Source organism: Tachypleus tridentatus, chromosome 13, assembly GCF_004210375.1.
Source record: "Tachypleus tridentatus isolate NWPU-2018 chromosome 13, ASM421037v1, whole genome shotgun sequence".
In the NCBI taxonomy this organism is placed as follows: Eukaryota; Metazoa; Arthropoda; class Merostomata; order Xiphosura; family Limulidae; genus Tachypleus; species Tachypleus tridentatus.
In genome coordinates, this window is record NC_134837.1 from 209,527,935 (window position 1) to 209,548,534 (window position 20,600).

Genomic DNA, 20,600 nt, shown 5'->3' on the forward strand with positions numbered 1-20,600 from the left:
ATGAGACAGGGTGGTGAATTAATTGAATTACAGTGTAATGATTACAGTTTAAAGAACTTTAACAGTATTAATGGCATGGATGTAAAAAAAAACTTTCTTTTCTTCTGGATATTTGCTCTGGAAGTTGCGTAGTTTATGATTACAAATAACCACTTTACTCGACTAACAGAATATTATCTACTAACCTCCACTGTGTTGTAATCTCATGTAGTTTGAAATGATGTTCAAAGGATATCTTTTATTAATTCATAACTTCTTGATTCTATGAAGTAAATACTGTGCTAAGCATGACCTTGTGGTCTGCGGTTGAGGTTGTCACCGTCGCAGACATTGGTCCAACTCGTCCCAAAGATGTTCGATGGGGTTTAAATCTGGTGATCTGGAGGGCCAGGGAAGACCATTGATGTGGTGTCTCAAGAAGACAGTGGTGAGTCGGGCTGTGTGAGAACGGGCGTTGTCATGTTGAAAAATGTTGACGTTCACCATGATGGGTTGCACATGGGGCCTGAGAATCTTGTCAAGTATCGTTGAGCAGTAAGATTCCCTTGAATGTGCAAAAGGTCTGTTCTGGCATTGTAGGCGATGGCAGCCCACATCATGATGCTGCCACCACCAAATCTGTCAACTTTCTGCACACAGTTTGCTGCAAAACGTTTACCACAGTGATGGTAAACACGGGTCCTTTCATCCTGCCTACGAAGCATAAAATGTGATTCATCGTTCAACCAAACATGCCTCCATCGTCGATGAGGCCATACCTGATGTGCCCGAGTCCACTGCAGCCGTGCTTGGCGATGTTGCTGGGTGAGGATGACACCTCTGACTGGACGTCGAGGTCGGATTCCTGCATCTCGTAGACGGTTGCGTACGGTCTGATCGGAAATCCTATGCAGCCCTGAGATGGTTGAGGCAGTAGACGTCGCAGTGGTGGTCCTATCCCGAAGGTGACGTAACCGGATGTAGCGATCTTGTGCGGGCGTGGTCACACGAGGTCTGCCAGATCGTGAATGATCACGAGTTGATCCATGTTGTTGGTGACGATTCCATAGCCTTGTGATGGTGCTTGGGTGAACATTCACAGCCCTGGCAACATCTGATCGAGATTCGCCTGCTTCTAAGCGATCAATGGCGTTGTTGCGTTGTGCTTTAGTCAGTCTTGGCGTAACTGTATTGCGTGTCGGTGGCTTAACACTGAGTTATGGAAACCGAGAACCCGTCACTTTTATAGGGATTTTGCACATGTTGCACTTGAAGAACATGCAGATCTCTCAAACAAATTTATTGGACATGAATGCGTTTTGGCGAAAAATCCGATGTTTTCCTCCGTTTTCAAAGTGCACAAGTTGTATTGTCGTTTTGGTCTGACAATCAGTGCCTTAACATGTGTAACATCACATACACTGAGCTTGTAATGTTATTACATAATTTCTCTTTAATATAAAAAAAATATCCCTTTTGCATTTCTTGTTTTGAAGAGTATATGTATTTTTTATTTTATTGATCTTTCAGCTATGTATGACTAGTATTACATTATATTTATATATTATTACTGTTTACAAATACATTCTTAAATTTTGGTTATTTTTCTTAAAACATAGAACAGTAAATAAAGTAGAGAAAACAATGGTTTCTACTTATGATTGCATGGTAAGCCTTGGTGAATTCCACATACAGAGATGTAAAACAAAACAACGTTTTAGGTTTTACATAAGCATTTTGAAATAAAAAATTATAAATTACTATACCAATAATGAATAATTCTACTGTAATTTATTAACTCATCAAGGAACATACTTAGACATTGTGTGATATGACCTGAAACTGTATTTTTTATCCTAAACTCTTTGTACTCTCAGCAATATATTGCTTGTTATGATAGTTAAGGCATGAGTGAATGAGTAGTAAAATTAGATGAGCTGTCCTTTTCTCACTATGTTGGTCTAAAAATAATTCATGTAACTTTCAAATATGGATTTTACAATGCAAAAAATAGTATGCACTAGCAAAAAATAACCTAAAGTTACCATAATTTGTTTAGCTTTGTAACTGACTTGTAACTTACTTTAAAAAAAACTTCATTACTGTTCAAAGCCACATATTTAGTCTAAATACATCAAACTGCTAGCAGCTTTTAAAGTTAAAACAGACAACTGTTTGATTTATGTAGTTTAAAATATACTCTTTATGTTTGTTATGAACACATCCAATAACTATGTTGGAGAGAATTATGTAGCAGTCTTAAAAGACAGGATATAAGAGGCATGTGTGAATGTAGGTGGAACAAATAGTTATTTTGGTAAAGTAAAAGGTTGAAACTTCAGATTATGACTTGTTATTATCTACAACATGTGTTTCTAACTGACTAAATTCTTTATATTGGAATAATAGAAATTAAATATTAGATAATATAAAAATTTAACTTATAAACTGGGTTTGTGAAGTTTATACATTGATAATAAAGTGGTTTGATTAAATTTTAAATGCAACACCGTTCTGATGTGTACTTTGATCCACCTATATCAGTAAGGGCTAACCTGCTGCAGCTATAATGTATGAGAATGCTTACTGTTTCAGGCATTATTACCTTTCAAGTTTGAAAGTTTTGGTTTAACTGTGACATTTTTCTTAATTGTGGACTCTGTTTTCTCATCAGTTCAAAAAAGTGATAATGTTTTGTAACGAGATAATCTGTAAAATACATTTTAATACAGTTGAAGCATTGTTTATGTGCAGTTTAATTTTGGGTGTGTACAGTGTTTCACCTGTTTTCAAGGATTAAATTTGTGTGATGGGATACATAACTTGAAGATAATCACAAATAATTGTTAGTTTCTCAGTAAAGCAAATCGATAGATTCTGCAACAGTTAAAAGAACTGCTGCAGGGATTAGATAAATTGAAACACTGGATTGGTTAAACGTACTGCATGGATTAAGCACCTTAGTTAAAAGTATGGATTGGGTATGACTACTTTGACATAAGTAGTAGTTTAATGTATTAATAATACACAGAACCACTGTTATACTCTACTGTTGACACAAATTTAGATGCATAACTTACTTCCATCATATTCTAACACTGAGAGTGGCTTTGTTTTTTACTTTCTATTTTCTGATTAAAGTAGAAAATAAAGTTTGAGTTATTTGTGTTTGTTACTGTCTTTCCTAGTGAACTTGTAGACTTGGTGCAATGTTTTGGAAAATGTTATGTAAAGTGAAAACTGTACAAATACAGGCATGACTAAAGTTTAAAACTTGTTTTTGTGCTTTTTTTAAACTTATTTTTAGACTATGTTTGAAGATGTGAGTGGTTTTGGGGCTTGGCATCGTCGCTGGTGTGTGTTACAGGGTAATTATGTAGCTTACTGGAAGTATCCTGATGATGAAAAAAGAAAGGTACAAGGATATAATTAATATATTAAATTAGTAATTACATATTTCATAAGAACCTTCTCTTTAGAAAAGTAAATTTCTAGATGGTGAATCCTAAATTTATTAATGCCACCACATGCTTGCATTTCTGAATCTGTTTATCTTTTTTTTTCATTTAATAATTTTAAAATGTTAGGTAGTATTACATGCATGTGTATAAATACCACATGTAAAGTACTTGTAAAATGTAATTAAATAGTTTTAACATAGATTATTTGATTTAAATGTTGTAATATGTTTTTTTTTTCTAATTGACCATTCTTGCTTGTTCAGTTACATTTATGTAATAACCCATACATAATTTTTGTTTGTATAAAACTTATTATTTTCTTTTGTAATTTGCTGTTACAGTCAAGATTTTTTTGTGCATATGTGAAGGATTTTCATTTTTATTCCAGAAAATGTTTTTTCCTTGAGTATAAAAGGACCATATATATATATGTTTCATATATTGTTTTAAAGCTGTAGTTAAACTGCATTTTATTTCATACTTAACTTTGTCATGCAAACATTACATGTAACAATGGTGCTTTGTTAGAAAAACATCTGTCATATCCAAACAGGAACCAATTGGATCCATTGATCTAAGGCAGTGTGTTACATCTCAAGTTGGATTGGTACCTCGAGACATTTGTGCTAGGTCTCACACCTTTCAGCTTGTTACTGTTAGACCTCAAGAGAAAGGGGATCGTGACACTTTAATATCCCGCAGTCACAAGACCGTCACATCCACAAAGTAAGTGTGATGATAAGAAATTAAAGTTTTTAGAAAATAATGTTTGGAGACAACTGAATATGTGGTTTTACATTTGTAAAGAAGTTTCCTTCCCATCTGTTCAAACTGTCTCCAACCTAAGTGTTGTGTGAAGCTGCTAATGCCATTGAAATTTTGTAACATTGTACTAAATATTAAAATACCTTCAATTGGTTAGAAAACAAATGAGACATTTAGTTAATGAATCGAATTAAGAAATTTGAGGGGAGATCAGGAGTTTTCTTGATAATTGTGAATGAATTACACATTCTTGATAATTACTCTAAAAGAAACTTTTGATTTTGTGTTCTAGGCATCTTCTGTCAGCCGACACTAAAGAGGAACGTATTTTATGGTGCACACGATTGAATGAGGCACTTGGAAACATTAGAAGATGGGACCCACAAGCTCTGCAGCCTCTCGATTTTAGTCACGTGGGTTAAATGCAGCAATGGGTACATGAAATATTTACATTTGATTTTCACTTCTATTTTTCATTAAATATGCATATTAATTAAGCTACAGTGTATGGAAATAAAATAACCATTCCAATATATATAAATATATAAGGGTATTTTATTCACAATGAAGAAACAAAATGCCAAAATATTTTATGACATTGTAAACTGAACTTGATGTTACATTGTAGAGTTGTAAGAAATATAATGTGATCAGTGATTATTTTCTATTTAATTCGGAGAAGTGTCAACATCATTCAGAATCAGAACATGGAATTGTGTTTGAGGTGAAAAGGAGAGAAAAAAGAAAAAAAACTGCTGTCTTTATCCATGTCTTGTAATTAAAATCTGTCTGCAGTCAGTATATTTAGTTTCTGCTTGTGTGTTTTCAACATATTAAGCTAATTGAAGAGAAATAAGCATGTTACTTCTGTGAAATTTCAGTGATTTTTTTTTTTTCCAACATATTAGATGAGACTGATGTTACCACTTTGGTTAATGAAACTTTAACTGAGCATCAGTTTTAGTTTTTAATGTTTAAAAGATAGTTCTCCAATTCCATTTAATGTCAAATAAAACCCTAGAAAATATATCACTTGTTGAATTTTTATATATGTATATATATATACTTCTATGTTCCTCTTTTTTTCCAGTAACATAATTTCACATAACATTTATCAGATTTATAATCAGCTTTAACTCATTAATCATAATTGTGGAAAAATATACAAAATTTATTTTAGATACTGGTAATTATAGTTACCCATGTGCAACTGTTATCTGTTCCTAATTTTTATACAAGTTCGATAGCTGATACCAAACAAAATAAAATTTAATGTATGAAATAAAACTGTATGCAAGATATTTTTCTACCACATTTTAGCAGTGGTGTACAACTATATTAAAATAAATTGCAAGGATAAGTCATGTTGTTTCTTTTTAGTTATCATAGGTGTTGCAGGTTGGATGGTTACTTGTTCAGTTCAGTGTAATATTAATAGCAGGCTTTAAACTACACACACTGGTATCGTAATTTATTTTTATATAACGTACGCCCTCATTAATACAAACATGAAACTACTACACTCAGCTAGATTGAAATGGAGGCTTGGAATAAGAAGACCTAGGAGCCTTATTAAAGACCATCTCACACATATATAATAACAATCAATACACAAATATTTTGTGTTCAAATATTAATTTGCCAAATGTGAAAATTCTTGTTTCTGTAATGATATTCAGACACTTCACTAATCTCAAGTGGTTTATGTCTTATGCTATTTGGAGTAGCAAGGGTTTACTCTATTCACAAAACAACTACACACGTGCTAATTACATTTTTAAACGGGAATTCCAAATATATAAACATGATTTTCGTAGTATCTCCAGACTTCAAACACTTTGCATATAATGATTTATTGGTATTTGAGAAACTGACTGAACAAAATTAAATATTTTATGATGTAGTAGTGTAGAGTAGATTATGGTAAATATTTGAGACTATGGCTCAAGTAAGCCTTACTGATCTCAGAATTAAGTGTTTTCAGTAACTGATGTCCTAGATGTACAATTATGGTAAAACCAATATTCTGCAATATATCATTGATTGTGATATTAAACTTTCACGTAGCACTAGTTACATATTCCATGAGAATTGTACATATTACTGTTAATATAAACAGCCAAAGGTCACTGCAGCTGAACAAAGATGAAATGTACAAGAAGATAAAGTTTTGGAGGTCTGACTGGACATTTTGAAATCCTTTTATCTTTTCTCTCGTTTAAGTGATCATTTCTTCACATTTATGTAGGTTCTTTTATTTTCCAGAATTTACCCAAATTGACATGTAAATGTCCCAGTATATCTTAACAATGTCACCCTGTCATGTTAATTAAGTATTTTTAACTGGTCTTTTACAGTGAAATTTTTCAAATGGTAAATTTACTTTGAAGTACGTTAGTTGTAATTGAACACAGCATTCTAAAATTCACTACCAAACAAAGTTTTGTTTGAAATGTGAAAACAATGTTACTAATTTTCACTGGTAATAAAATTAAAGCTTATTTCAAGGTGTTTATCAAAGTTTATAAACCCCTTTAATGGATTTGTTTTTCTTACAGTATATATCTACAAATTTACAATATACTTGTACAAAGACTAATGTTTCTACAGTTTTTAAATACTATATTGCTATAAGTCACAGTTCTCTCCTTCCCAGTACCATGGTATACATATCTCTCCATCTTGCAACACACAGTAATACTGGGAAATTCTTAATCTACAGTTCCACAGGTATGTTGCCCATAAAGGAGAATTCTCCAAGAGCTTTTGACAGCACTCAACCATGAGGTCAGGAGTAACGTTATCATCCTTTTCTAAAGAAGCAAGACCCAACTCTGCAAGGCATCGTCCATACATTTCACATTCCTTGGCTTTCATTCTGAAGGAAAAGTAAAAATGAGTATGCTGTTCTGACAAATATAAAACAAATGGATTCTTACATAATGAACTACATTATTATTTACTAAGATCATTTAAAGATATGGATGCATAGTAACAGCTTCTGTCAACAGGTCCTGTGGTCACATTTGTTGAACTTTTTATGAAAAAGTTTAGTATCAAGCTGTAGATTGCTATTTAATTTCTTGATTTAAAAGAGCACATCTAAATGTAGAAATTATTAATGTGGTATGTTAAATGGAGCACTTCTTTAAAAATTAGATATTTGTGATGTCAAACAAATTGTAGTTTTGTACAAATTCTAGAATATAAAGAACCTCCTAACTTTTCATTTTGTTCAGATATGACTTGTGTTCTGAATTGAACATATCTTTCCATTTTTAAAACTGGTCCCTTATATACACTTACTTCAACATATGACATGAATAACCAATAAACATCTCCCCCTTGTGGTCTTCTTAGTCATTTTAAAAGCTACCATATTCTTTAAAACCAAAATTTCATATTTATTTCGACCTATATACAAGTTTATTAAACTTGATAGATTATATGGTATAGGTATGGGTATCTGAAAAATCCCATCATGGAAAACTCCTATGTCAGAAATCCATTCTCTCAGTCACAAAACTAAAATGAAATCACAGTATGTTCACAACTTAAATGATATCCATAAAGTTGAAAAAGAAATCAGGTACAATGCTTATAATATGAGAAGGAAATGTGTCCTGATATAAAATGTTGGCATACACAAAAAAAACCATAGACTAAACTTAAAGTGAAAACAACAATTATAAATGACATCTTGATACACAGCTTTTGCTGTTCATCACCGTTTTTAAATTTAGGGCTAAATATACTGCCATCTGAATTGTACAGAATGAGTGAAAACCATGGTTCTTCTCTCCTTTACTCTGAAGATTTCAATGTCATCTATCAGAGAAAAGTGAATGGAGAAATTAAATTTCAGTTTAAGTGGTTATTCTTATTTTACATCCTTTCAATACCTGTAGAGAAGTGAAGGGAAAACCTTAAGATGAACAAATTTTAAGTTCCAGTATGTTTTATGTCAAAGAAAGGAATATATTGGTCACAAATTTCTGCACTTCACCTGTGAAAGACTAAGTAACTACACTGTGTTCAATATGGAGTCCTCAAACTTATCACTGTTCATTTGTAATATTTGAAATTTTATTAACACTTCATATACACTAAGCCTAATGCAATAATCAATATTTCCTTAAAAAAATTAATAATTATCAATATGAAAGGAAACAATAATTAAACTTACTGTTCATATAACTTCAACTTCTGGTCAGCTTCTGACATATTTTTTGAGATGAAGTCTACCAGTACAAAAGGTGGACAAGAAGCAGGTGCAATAAACTGTCCTGTAGGTGACAACATTAAGGGGCCTGCCTCACTGGAATTTAGAAGGATACAAAGTGTTAAATAATTAAAATTTTAACATTTTTTTGGCTTACTTGCAGATATATAAAGATTGAAGTGCACAAAATATGAATTACAGAAACAGTTTTGGATTGTGATAAAATATTTTTGCTTTATCACATTCTAGAAAGTGCAAAGTGAAACTTAACAGAATTTTCCAAAGTCATTGAAAAATGTTTATTATTGGCTAAACAGTAAGTAAAGGTAATTTATCAATGTTTAGTGCAGTAATACACACTCACAAGTTATTGTTTAGTGAAATAAGTTTAAAAATATTCTGTTTTACCTACCACTCAACAACTAACTTAAAGTGAGTAAGACGTCTCGGCCACTGGTCTGGGAAACCTTTCTGCCAGCGATATTTGTATAGCGCTGATGTTAACTTCCTTAACTGCTGAATGTATTTCTGTACCATCACTGCTGGTTGGAATTTGCGGTGGTCGATTTGAATTCCTCTCAACACTTCAGAAAGAGCTCTCTCTGTGGCTGGAACTTCTTCCAAGTAATTATCATACTTCCATACTACATTAATAAGCTATTGTATAGACAAAGGAAGAACAAGAAATGAAACACTTCTAGAAAATATGAAATAAAATATTGTTTCAAGCCATGAGTTTCACTTTGAATAACACTCTACACAAACAGTTTAATGTATCTATTCTTCAAGTTAAATTTTTTGATAGGTAGTTAAAGATCATGTAGTATTAACAATAATAATTCATTCTATTGAATTACTTAGTAAAGAAACTATTTAAGATAATTGTTTCTATCATCATGAACTGTGTGAATCCCAGTGACAAAGAACTTGAGAATAAGTTACAACTTTTGTTTTACATTACTGTAAACAAACTGACAATAAACGACTTATGCTCACGCTTTAGAGCACCACATTAATAGTGTCATCTGTACACCTTTATCTGTCTTAAAGCCACTTTTTACCACACACTTTACAGAAAAGTATTATAAAAATACATGCTTTCCTTCATGAAGTACACCAACATTCTTAAGAAATTATAATTGGTTCATAATGACATTGCGAGCACTAACATTTTTGTATCCCAGCTCGCATGATGTGCTCTGATATTGAGGAATAATTATCATGATCAACAGATACAATGGCTAAATTATTGTTATACACCCTTCTCAGTAAAAAACAGATGAAGAATTTAGTGTTTGTAAACGATATAAAAAACTTAATATTATCTTGTGAAAAAGATAATTGCTAATATTCGCATTTTACCAGGTAATGGCATTCATGACATAACAAACATTTAAGAAACTAAACTACAAGACTAACATATTCCTAAGGTTTAACACGAGACCTTGTTTTACGTGCATTACTAAGGCTGCTGGTAATACACTAGAGTGTTTAAAATAATTTTTTTTTGTCTGAACAAGATATTTTTTCTGCATGGATACTAACATCAGTAACATAAATCAGTTTGTTTTGATTAACCTCCACCCTCTAAAGTGAGCTATTTTTGGTATTGAAATTCAAACCTGCCAATGATGTTTCAGTGGATTAACAAACCAATAACTTCAGTGTTCCAAAGGAAATAATCAAAATAGTGACTTGTGGTTGGACCAATGGTCACTAAAACTTGACATTCCACAGATCTCTCTTTACTTTAAAAATGAAATTAACATTTGAATATTTTAACAGAATATGGTCATTTATCAATAAGATCAAGTTCAAATACACTTCTGAACACCTACTAATTTCATAATTTTATTTCCATGTAACTTGAAGAGAATTACAAACAGATAACATTAATTTAAGTTACTGATAACCAGGCTCTTGCTTCTCAGCGGTAGTAAACATTCCACTTTTGGTCACTACAGTGTATTCAGTCTAAGTGACAAACCACCTTTGAGCTATACTACCAGAAATATCACACCTGTTTCTAAATTAAAGCAACCAATCAGCAGAGTCTGCCACATGAATCTATTTTTAACCAAACAGTGAAATTGACTGTCACAAGTATAATGCCCCTGTAGCAGAATGTGTGAAAAATCTTATTTTAATGCTCCTGTAGGTAAGAGTGTGAGTAATTTTAAGCAACATGTGGCTCAAACCTTGAATGTTACAATACACAAGACAGCATGTCCTATTAGGCTATACATAGTCTTTATTACAAGAGAAAACAGATATTATCTAGCAATATAAAGTTTTTACCTTAATGTCACAAAAGCTTTTAAAATTTTCTTTTGATCTATTCCAAGTGATAAATTTTTTTGTGAACTGTTTGTTACGTTAGATAACCTAGAAGGCTATTATTCTTAATAAATAAAAATATCATAAACAGCACAATAATTGTCAACATTTACTTCAGCATACATAGTTAGTAATGATTCTTACATCCAACCAGTTGTGACGAACGTCTTCACTACTTAAAATAATATGACCATCAAAACTGACACCAGTGTGATAACCAAACACCAGAGTGCGACCTGCAGAAAAGTATTAATTTTTGATAATATATCATCCAAAAATATCCCAATCCCTGCAAATCATAGTAAATGTAATATTCCCATAAGAATCATAGTTCTTCATCATTCTGTTATTTTCTTATGTTAAACTGTTTAGTAGTTGTAATTTGATGTATGAATATTTTACTACATATATATAAAAAATATTTAATATAAATATGACTTTACAGCTATCTTATCCATGAATATACAAGGTGTTTCCTCTGATGAATGACACAGAACAACAGGTATCCAAAGTGAAAGGAATTTAACTTTCTTACTTTTGAAACATTCTACATTAATACAAGGAGGTAGAAAACATGTGGTTTACTTCTATTGCACTGCACTTTCTTTCATCAAAATGAAAAAACTGCCTGAAATAGCATGGGTGGTGAACATTTAAGCTGAACAATGAGGCTTTATCTCAAAATATACTGTTAATATATATACATATATATCATCCACTGAAGAAAAATATCCCAAATTTGTTGAAGCAAATAGACTGGATTATAAGTTTTGTAGGTTTATATGCAGGTATAAATAACTCTTAAATTAAATGTTGCTAGAGAAATATTTAAAATATCATAAAATAATACTAATAATTGACTATTGATTACACCAAAAATTTTAGTTGCTCTAATGCTACAAAAAAAAAGATATAAATGGTTTTCACATCTTTTTATTAGATTGAAAAGCAATTGTCAACACAAACATTTACATTACAAAATGGATTAAACTAACCCTTTAGAATTTCCATTTCTTTGGAATGTTGTGCAGCAAGACCCTGAAAACTTAAAAGACATCCTCGAAAATGAGAGCTTCCCCAGCCACAATCCCAGATAATATTTTTGAGAGTTAGCCTCTCTTTTAGGTCATTACGCAACCTTTCAGTTTCTTCCCTCAATGGACGATATTTCTCCAACTTGCTTCTTGCCTTGTTGATGTTATCTCTTAGCCAGCCCCTGAAGTGACAAAAACAACTGTATTTCTAGAAATTACTCTAGTCATTAACAAAATGTTTAGATAACTAATAATACATTTTATGTATCATGAAAATAATACAGCAAACTGTGTACTTAAACCCTATTCTGGTATAGCTTAAATAAAGAAAAACCTAAGCTATGCAAGCAATAAAGAAATTTAAAATAAAGGTTCCACTGTAACTGACTGCTAGTCTGAGACAGTAACTTAAATTATGCAGTTACAAAAAAAAAGTCGAGTTCTTTTACTAAAAGTATTCTTCAAAGTTTTTTAAACTAAAAATAGTATATTGAGAATCTGAAACATATACCTCAGCCCTATTTCTGGCTCACTGTGAAGTTTTTCTTCCACTTCTTCTAAAGAATCCTCTCCAAACTTCCATCCCCACCAATATTCATTCTGCTTAGGATCATTCTGGAAAGAGAAGCTAATTTCTTCTTCTGCTGCTGCTACAGGGGGCTGAGATGCTGTCCGAAGTGAGCTTTGAAGTTGGGAATGTGTAATGTTGTCTAGGTATTTTGTAGAAATAGAACAAGTGGACAAGACAGAATGAACTGCTGAATGTATATCCTTATGATAAAGGTGGATCTTGACAGTTCTAAATTTACCTTTAAATAAAAACAAACATTGTATTGAATTAAAAAAGATGTGCAAATAACAGGTTTTAAGTATTAAATTACTAACTTTAAGAAGTAACAGCTACTGAAACTATATTCTAACTACAAAAATTAAAGAATTTTTACTAAGAGGGTTCCTCTTTTATGAGAATATTTTTATTTTTCTTCCCAAATACTGCAGCATAGTTCCTTTGCAAAAGGTTCTAACATAAGATTGGAACGTGTAAAGCATGTCAGCATCTCCTTAAGACTTCTAATATCCATCTAGTGTGCAACAAACATGGTGTTACCTGTTTCAACAGTCTAAGAGCATAGAAATCCACAGACCCTGCACACAGCAACTTGAAAATCACATCTTTGTATGGCATAGTACAAATACCCATTTGAGGTGACAAATGAATAAATATGTTATGAAAGCTATTTGTGTCCCTTTTCCACATGAAGATTCTTCTTTACTATATTCCACAGTGTTGTTACACAGATGACTTTTAACACTCATCTTTGTGTTCATGAATTTGCATCTGTTTCACAATAAGCCACACTCTGCTTACTACAGTACCCTTCTAGATAGTCCTGGTTCCCAAATTTAAACATTTTACTTTGGTGTAATTAAAAACAATGAATATATCTATCTCAAAAATTTTAAATCTCCAATCTGAGCGCTTCTTAAGATTTGAGTGTATGAATATCTTGGAAAGGACTATTACATACCATCACTAAAATCAGTCACTGTTTATTCACATTACATTACCTACAAACTGACAAAAACATTTCAAAATGTAGTTCTCATACATTTCTTTCCAATTTGGCATTATATTGATTGTTTTTGCACCATGGTTTAGTGTTTTGCCTTTTCAAACTCATTCTCATATATTCAACCCTTTGTATGATATAAAACTGTAGTTCTTTGCGAGTAGGCTATAGCACCCACAATGCTCAACATTATTTACTTATTTTTCTTAATAGTGTGAGGCTGGCAAAGCTGAAGTTAAAGCAGGTTAATGGTGTACCCCTCAACACAATTTGAGTCTTACTTCCACCAGTACCTCTAAAAACCAGGGTGTGTCACATAGTGACACTTTATTATTTGTACCCTGGTGTTGGATGCTTGTATTATGGTTGCAGTTTTCCATTTTTTGATTGATTTTCATTCAATTAGATTTCACCTAAGGTATTGATATGCTACATAAAATTTTCTCTATGCTTTGTTTTCATGTATTCCCTTTTTTAAGATTTACTAAACAATGTACACAATCATATATATATATATATATACACACACACACACATATATATATATATATATCTAATGGCTTGAAGTTCACCTCTTGTTTATCTCCGCTTGTCAAGATTTTTCAAAATATTTTTTATAAAATTCACAGAACATAATCTTAGACATAAAATTCAAACACTATAAAACAAAAGTTATTTTAAGAAAGTTATGACACTACCTAATGATAGAGACCATGTACTCCACTCTTACCTCTGAGACTTAAGGCTTACTGCACTCATTTATCAGTTTCTAGTTGGCTTAAAAGTGTTACCAAGTTTTTCATTATAAACATTGTCATTCAGTAAAAGGACAGGATAAACAAATACTGAATTCATCACCTAACTTCATTCAAACAGTAAGAATAAAAAGAAAACTTCACAAATAAGATAATTAATAATTAGATTCTTCTTGGTCAAGTCCTTGCCCTATCTTGAGGTTTCTATTATAAATCTAAAAACTGGTTACATGACTGTTGTTATTATAGTTACCTCTGGATGTATCATGTACAAGTTCTGACTTAGGATCCCGTAAGTAGAATGTCAAACTGATCTGCTGTGGATGGCCACTCTGTAGTAAACCTTCAAGATACTGGTTCAGTTGTTTCAATGAGTTTTCATTTACCTCCTATGTGACGATCAATGTGTGAACAAGTTACAACAGAATCTACATCACCAACAACGTTTACAATGAACTAAAACAGACTAAACCATGAGCACTATTTAAACAAACTATAATAGACTACATCATAAACAATGTTTACAACAAACTAAAACATACTAAACCATGAGCACTGTTTAAACAAACTACAATAGACTACATCCTCAACAATGTTTACAACAAACTAGAACAGACTAAACCAAGAGCACTATTTAAACAAACTATAATAGACTACATCATCAACAATGTTTACAACAAACTAAAACAGACTAAACCAAGAGCACTGTTTAATCAAACTACAATAGACTACATCATCAACAATGTTCATAACAAACTAGAACAGACTAAACCATGAGCATTATTTAAACAAACTATAATAGACTACATCATCAACAATGTTTACAACAAACTAGAACAGACTAAACCAAGAGCAGTATTTAAATAAACTACAGTAGACTACATCAACATTAATGTTTACAACAAACTAAAACAGACTAAACCAAGAGCACTGTTTAAACAAACTACAATAGACTACATCATCAACAATGTTTACAACAAACTAGAACAAACTAAACTATGAGCACTGTTCAAACAAATTACAATAGACTACATCATCAACAATGTTTACAACAAACTAGAACAGACTAAACCATGAACACTGTTTAAAGAAACTACAATAGACTACATTAACATAATTTAGACACATTACAAAGTCTATTCACCAGCACTGTTTAAACAATTAGTATTTGAATAAATCATACAAAACTGTCAATATCAATATTTTGCCATAACAATAATTACTAGTAAGAATTACTTATATTTATATAGAAACAAATTACAGTGTTTGTAGTCTATACCTCATTTAAAGACAAATTAGTGACCACAATTATCCTTTAGTATAAATAATTTATAATTATATAACAAATCCCAAAAAATATAGAAATTAAACAATGGATATGCAAAGGTGCAATGATACTATACTAAAATCTACCTCAATAAGCAAGGTGTTTTTGGTATGGTATTTGGTGTCAATATAAGTTTACTAGTTAATTATAAATCCTGTTTACTATGTATACTGCTAGAGTCAAACCTTCTGTAACTAGTCTGAAAATTAAAACATTGTGCATGCACATATAAGCAAGAAATGCCAAATGATGAAACATAAGATGATAAAAGATCCAATCTCAAATTTCTTTACATAACTGAATTAATTTTTCTGATTTTGATAAAGGCAAACTTATGTGAAATGTATCAAAGTGATATTTAAGCATTTACAATATATCAAAATATATATTAAAACTTATTTTTAATCAAAGCTAGCTACCTATATATATTACCATCAAAACTAACTTGTATTATTTGTAGTGTATTTCTCAATATTGGTTTGTATGCCTGAAAATGTCATTGTTAACTCTCACAACTGTAGGCAGCCAACCAAAAATACTTATTATTTAATCGTAAACACAATTTTCAATTGAACAAGAAAGCTTTAGTAAGAGTTTCAGGACGGAAGAGAGGGGCGTTCTTGTTGACTAGCTACAGAGTATAATTTCATAAATCAGGAGTTCAAAGTCACTGTAAACTAAACAGTTTATTTACCTTTTCTGCTGGATGCTGCCAGAATAAGTCAGGATGGACAGAGAAGTAGAAAGGCCTCAATGCAGTAGAAACTTCTTGTGTTGTAAGACTGGTTATTTTTGTTTTGTAAGTGTGAAAGGATGAAGATGTTCTTACTCTGATAGCAAGACGAACGATTCTATAAAAAAAAATTACTTCCTTATGTGTAGTTTAACATATTAACAATTAAATTTTCTAATCCTTTAATTTATGTGTTCTATTAATGAAATCCTTTAGGTGTCAAATGAACAATTTCAAAATTATTATTTACCAAATCCATCAACAAAAGCACACAACACAATCTCTAATAGCAGTGGCAAGACTGTGTAAAAATAATATCACATATTTCATGAGATTTATTACACCTAAAATGTATGTTTAATTCACTATTACTTACTATACTGGAACATAACATTTACTTGTAAGTTATAAATTTTCTCAGCAAAGATTATTACAAGTTTCACACTGAATTTCACTCAGTCATTTCTTATGTAATTAATTTATTATTAAACATATAATTTGAGAACCATAATAAAGTGAATACATCAATAAATACACAGATGAAAATAAAATTACAGAATGATAAATTTCAAGTGCTTTGACCAGTTATATTTTATGAACCTCATGTTAACAACTTACAAAAACATTTAATTATAATGTATTATAAATGCTTCACATAACAGAATAATTTGGAAAAATGAATTACATTACAGCTGGACATTGCAATAATTAACTTTGTAATTAATTCAAAATTAGGGTTACAAGATTTCCAGGGTGAAAACTTGGACAATTTTTTCTATATCGAGTGGCACTGTAGTAGCTCTGAAACAGTTTAACTTACAATAACAAGTTTCTTTGTCAATCCCTAATAGTCAGATTTTTATTGCATAATGTTTTAAAATCACAGACAAACAAAACTTGTTTAAAACTTATATAATAAAAAAAAAAAAAAAACGATGACTCAGTTGTCTTAAGTTTATTTGAATAATATGTTCCTTTTTTTTTGCAGCTAGACAGATCTTGTGAATCAAATCTTAATCCTTATAAATGCTCAGTTACAGGATGGGTAACAAAATGCAGTAGAGAAAGAGAGGAAACACTCTACTGTGTGATCTGTCACATGACTCTCTGAGTAACATTTAAAGGAGTTGTATAATTACAAACTGTACATAACAGTTGTGTATAAAGAAACTACAAAGTGGGGTGTTTGGCTAGACGAGCAGATTTTACAATGAAAAACTAAAAGTATAAGGAACTGAAAAGTAGCTCCCATACTGCCAAAGAGAGATCATTCTAGGGGAGTCTAGGAGGCATGTACCCCCCAGAAAATTAAAAATCTAATTTACAGTTGCCACATAAGTCAACTACACAAAAGTACTGTAGCACCCCCAAACTCACACTCAGGTGCAGGGAAACTACAAAAATCTAATACTTTTACTGAAAACTGGAGTAATACCATTTTCAATGGAGTGTCTGGTAACTCCATGCAAATTAAACCAATTTTCTACTAATTATTTTAGAAGTCCATAAAGAGTAAAAGCTTTACATCATTTTTAAGCCTATGTGAAATACTGTGTTAACACAGGTAACTATGTGGTTTTTATGTGTATTAATAGCTAATTTAGCTGAGCTTCACCAATGGGTGGAAAATTACTAAAGCAAGTAGAAAGTGTTCACATTATGCATGCAATAACCAAACATAGTTACTTCATCACTTGTTAAACATTATTTAGTGTTCTACTAATTTTATTTGACATGATAAATAGTTTACTATACCATTCAATGTTGTTGTTTTTATTAATTTCAACATGTCTACTGGTTGTGATTAAATAGCTGTTTATTGTTTACAAAGTTGCCCTGGAGATCTTTGTTACAACTTACATGTGGTGTTCTGATAACAAGATATATTGTAATCCCCATAAGTATCAACAGTTTTTAAAGCTGAAAATATTAATTAAACAAGTAAAATATCTTTGTGATAACCAGAGACTCACTTGAAGTAAAAATGTATTCTCAAGATGGCTGATGTGGATATTAAAACTTTAATTAAAATAAAATACAGAACAACATCAGAACAACGTTTCAACCTTCTTAGGTCATCTTCAGGTTAACAAAAACCTGAGAATACAAATAAAAAAAACGCAATTCATTAAACTCAGAATAGTTTTCCTAATAATAGCATACTTAATCCAATTCTGATTAGAGTATTTAGACGCACACAGTTTTTTAAGTTCACAGACTTACCATGGTTTTGATGCTCTGGTTAAGTGTTTTAGTGAGTGAAGTGTGACCTTGGTGAGTCGAATGGCATTTTGCTGCCTTTATCATTTTTATTATTAAGTTATTATATACATACAATAATACCAATATTACAGTTAATTTGGGTAAGTTGTCATATTATCATTATCAAAGAAGACCGAAAAGTGTTTCAAAATTAAATTATTTTCGACATAACTTCTAACATAGAAAATAATACTATGTTGTGTGTGTTTTTTAATCTACAATAGCAAGGGCTGAATAACATGATGCAACTTGTAAAATTACTTAAACCCTGTTTCAGTATACAAAAATGAAAAGTTCTTGCAGACGTAATACATCTTCAAGGTACTACTCCACTAGTATTAAAAGTGCTCACGTGATTAACATTACTCTTTCTAAAAAGTAAAGATATATATACATACACTCACCTGCGTAAGAACATTATGTTCACTTTCCTACAAAATATACATATTTAATATGTTGTCCTCTTTCTTCGTAGATTAGAATAAACAATTTGGAGTAAATGCATTTTCAGTTTCACTTCCTAAAAATTCTATTACCTTATAAAGCAAACGAATTCAAAGGATTATTATTGATATGACCACTAGAGAGGATAACCATTAATTAACCATGACATATTCAGCAGATACGAACGAGGATAATTTAGCGCCCTCTAACGCACTTAGATCAATTTACAAAGTCAATACAGCAAATGGAGATTGGCGTGATATGACCACTGAAAATCGAACTGCTAAGAAGATGGGCGCCACAATCCGAGAATCATCGTTGGTTCTTCGATATCTGAGGTGTTATAATAACTATAAGCGGACTTAGTACTGAAAAGTAATGAATAAGTAAATAGATAGATATGTATAGGAATATTAAAGAATACTTTGTCTGTATAATCGGTAAGAAATTGTTTAAACACAAAAAAATTTCTGGATGAGCAAGTAAATACTTAGTAAGGTACAAATTTCGTTATGCCAGTGTTGCGAAATTACTTTTAACAATTATTAATTTCTATTTTATTTTATTTTATTCTATTCTTCTGAAGAAGAATAGTGAAGTATTTAAAAACGCTCGGGTTTTGGATGTATTTTCTTTAGGCACAGCCACAGCGATCTATCTACTGCGTCCACTGAGGAGAATCTAACCCCTCATTTTAACGTTGTGAATCCGAACACATAACGCTGTTTCACTGGAGTTTTAGGTCTCGTCTGAAAACTGTTTTTGTGTGAGGGTATCTAAAATTAATACATTAATTAAATAAATCCCATGTCATCATCTGCCACTCAATTCCTTAAGAAACATAAGGTCGCAATCACTGCGGTTTCAGTAACAGGTTTTTAAGTGAGTAGGTTGTTAGCCCACTGCACCTAGCCGTCCCTAATTTAGTAGTGTAAGACCAGAGGGAAGGCAGCTAGTCATCACCACCCACTGCCAACTCTTGGGCTACTCTTTTACCAACGAATAGTGGGATTGATCGTAACATTATAACGCCCCCACGGCTGGGAGGGGAAGCATGTTTAGCGCGACGCGGACGCGAACCTGCGACCCTCAGATTACGAGTCGCATGCCTTAACGCGCTCGGCCATGCCGGGCCAAATCCCATGTACTGACTGCAAAAACACTATACAGCTAAGATCTTCGAGCCATCTGAAACTTTCAAAAATCTCGAATCAGTGTTACTAAACCAGCTTCTTTATTTGTATTTAAGCACAAAATTAATCTCTGCGCTCAGCCCGTCACGGGTATCCAAACAAATATGGAAAACAGTTGGCTTTATATATTCAAATACATCTGCTTTAATATGTATTTTTTTAAATGTGAGAACTGTTTAAACAAATGTACTGTGATATTACTTCCCCAAAGTCCACCGCTAATACAGCAGTAAGTCTACGGACTTACAAGGCTAAAATCAGGGGTTCGATTCCCTTAGGTGGACTCAGTAGATAACCTAATGTGGCTTTGCTATAAGACAAAATACACATACTCGCGCGAAAATTACCTCTTATATAGAAATATTAATGCTATTCTAAAAACAATTATTTGAAATAATAAAATAATAGCTAAAGTTAATTTATCCACCAAAAATACTTTTAGAAGAAAAGAAAGCATTTGAAGTTTTATTATTATTAACTGAGTGGCAGGCAACCCAAAACATAAATATTTTACACA

At 31.7% G+C, this 20,600-nt stretch overlaps 2 protein-coding genes across 15 annotated transcripts in view; one reads left to right on the top strand and one right to left on the bottom strand.

Annotated features, from left to right (window-relative positions):
• Positions 1-5,565, top strand: part of LOC143240700 (uncharacterized) — a 41,038-nt gene extending 35,473 nt beyond the window's left edge. For 10 of the 13 annotated variants that reach the window (XM_076483579.1, XM_076483586.1, XM_076483575.1 and 7 more), the window contains exons 18-20: positions 3,287-3,394; positions 3,994-4,166; positions 4,498-5,565. In XM_076483579.1, coding sequence (XP_076339694.1) covers positions 3,287-3,394; positions 3,994-4,166; positions 4,498-4,627 — 411 coding nt within the window. In that variant the 3' untranslated portion in view covers positions 4,628-5,565. The remainder of the gene's footprint in view (positions 1-3,286; positions 3,395-3,993; positions 4,167-4,497) is intronic. The other 3 variants (XM_076483580.1, XM_076483588.1, XM_076483577.1) reach the window with 2 other exon arrangements.
• A 1,151-nt stretch (positions 5,566-6,716) lies between these two features.
• On the bottom strand, positions 6,717-19,216 carry LOC143240701 (T-cell activation inhibitor, mitochondrial). Of its 2 annotated transcripts, XM_076483590.1 has the most exons (9): positions 18,851-19,216; positions 16,146-16,302; positions 14,378-14,513; positions 12,310-12,607; positions 11,760-11,980; positions 10,909-11,000; positions 8,840-9,084; positions 8,392-8,523; positions 6,717-7,083 (listed from the first exon to the last, which is right to left on the bottom strand). In XM_076483590.1, the coding sequence occupies exons 1-9, from the start codon at positions 18,862-18,864 to the stop codon at positions 6,834-6,836; spliced, it is 1,545 nt and encodes a 514-aa protein (XP_076339705.1). In that variant the 5' UTR covers positions 18,865-19,216; the 3' UTR covers positions 6,717-6,833. The 2 variants fall into 2 exon arrangements, with proteins under 2 accessions (XP_076339705.1, XP_076339706.1); XM_076483591.1 differs by lacking the exon at positions 10,909-11,000 and having other exon boundaries at positions 8,840-9,071.
• Positions 19,217-20,600: the final 1,384 nt, after the last annotated feature.

What these genes read in the sequence shown, in the direction of transcription:
- LOC143240701 (XM_076483590.1), bottom strand. An exon ending in TGTACATGATACATCCAGAG is followed by an intron (nt 12,608 to 14,377) that starts GTAACTATAATA and finishes TTTTATTTAAAG; the next exon opens with GTAAATTTAGAACTGTCAAG. An exon ending in TTTAAGTTAGTTGTTGAGTG is followed by an intron (nt 8,524 to 8,839) that starts GTAGGTAAAACA and finishes TCTAAATTCCAG; the next exon opens with TGAGGCAGGCCCCTTAATGT.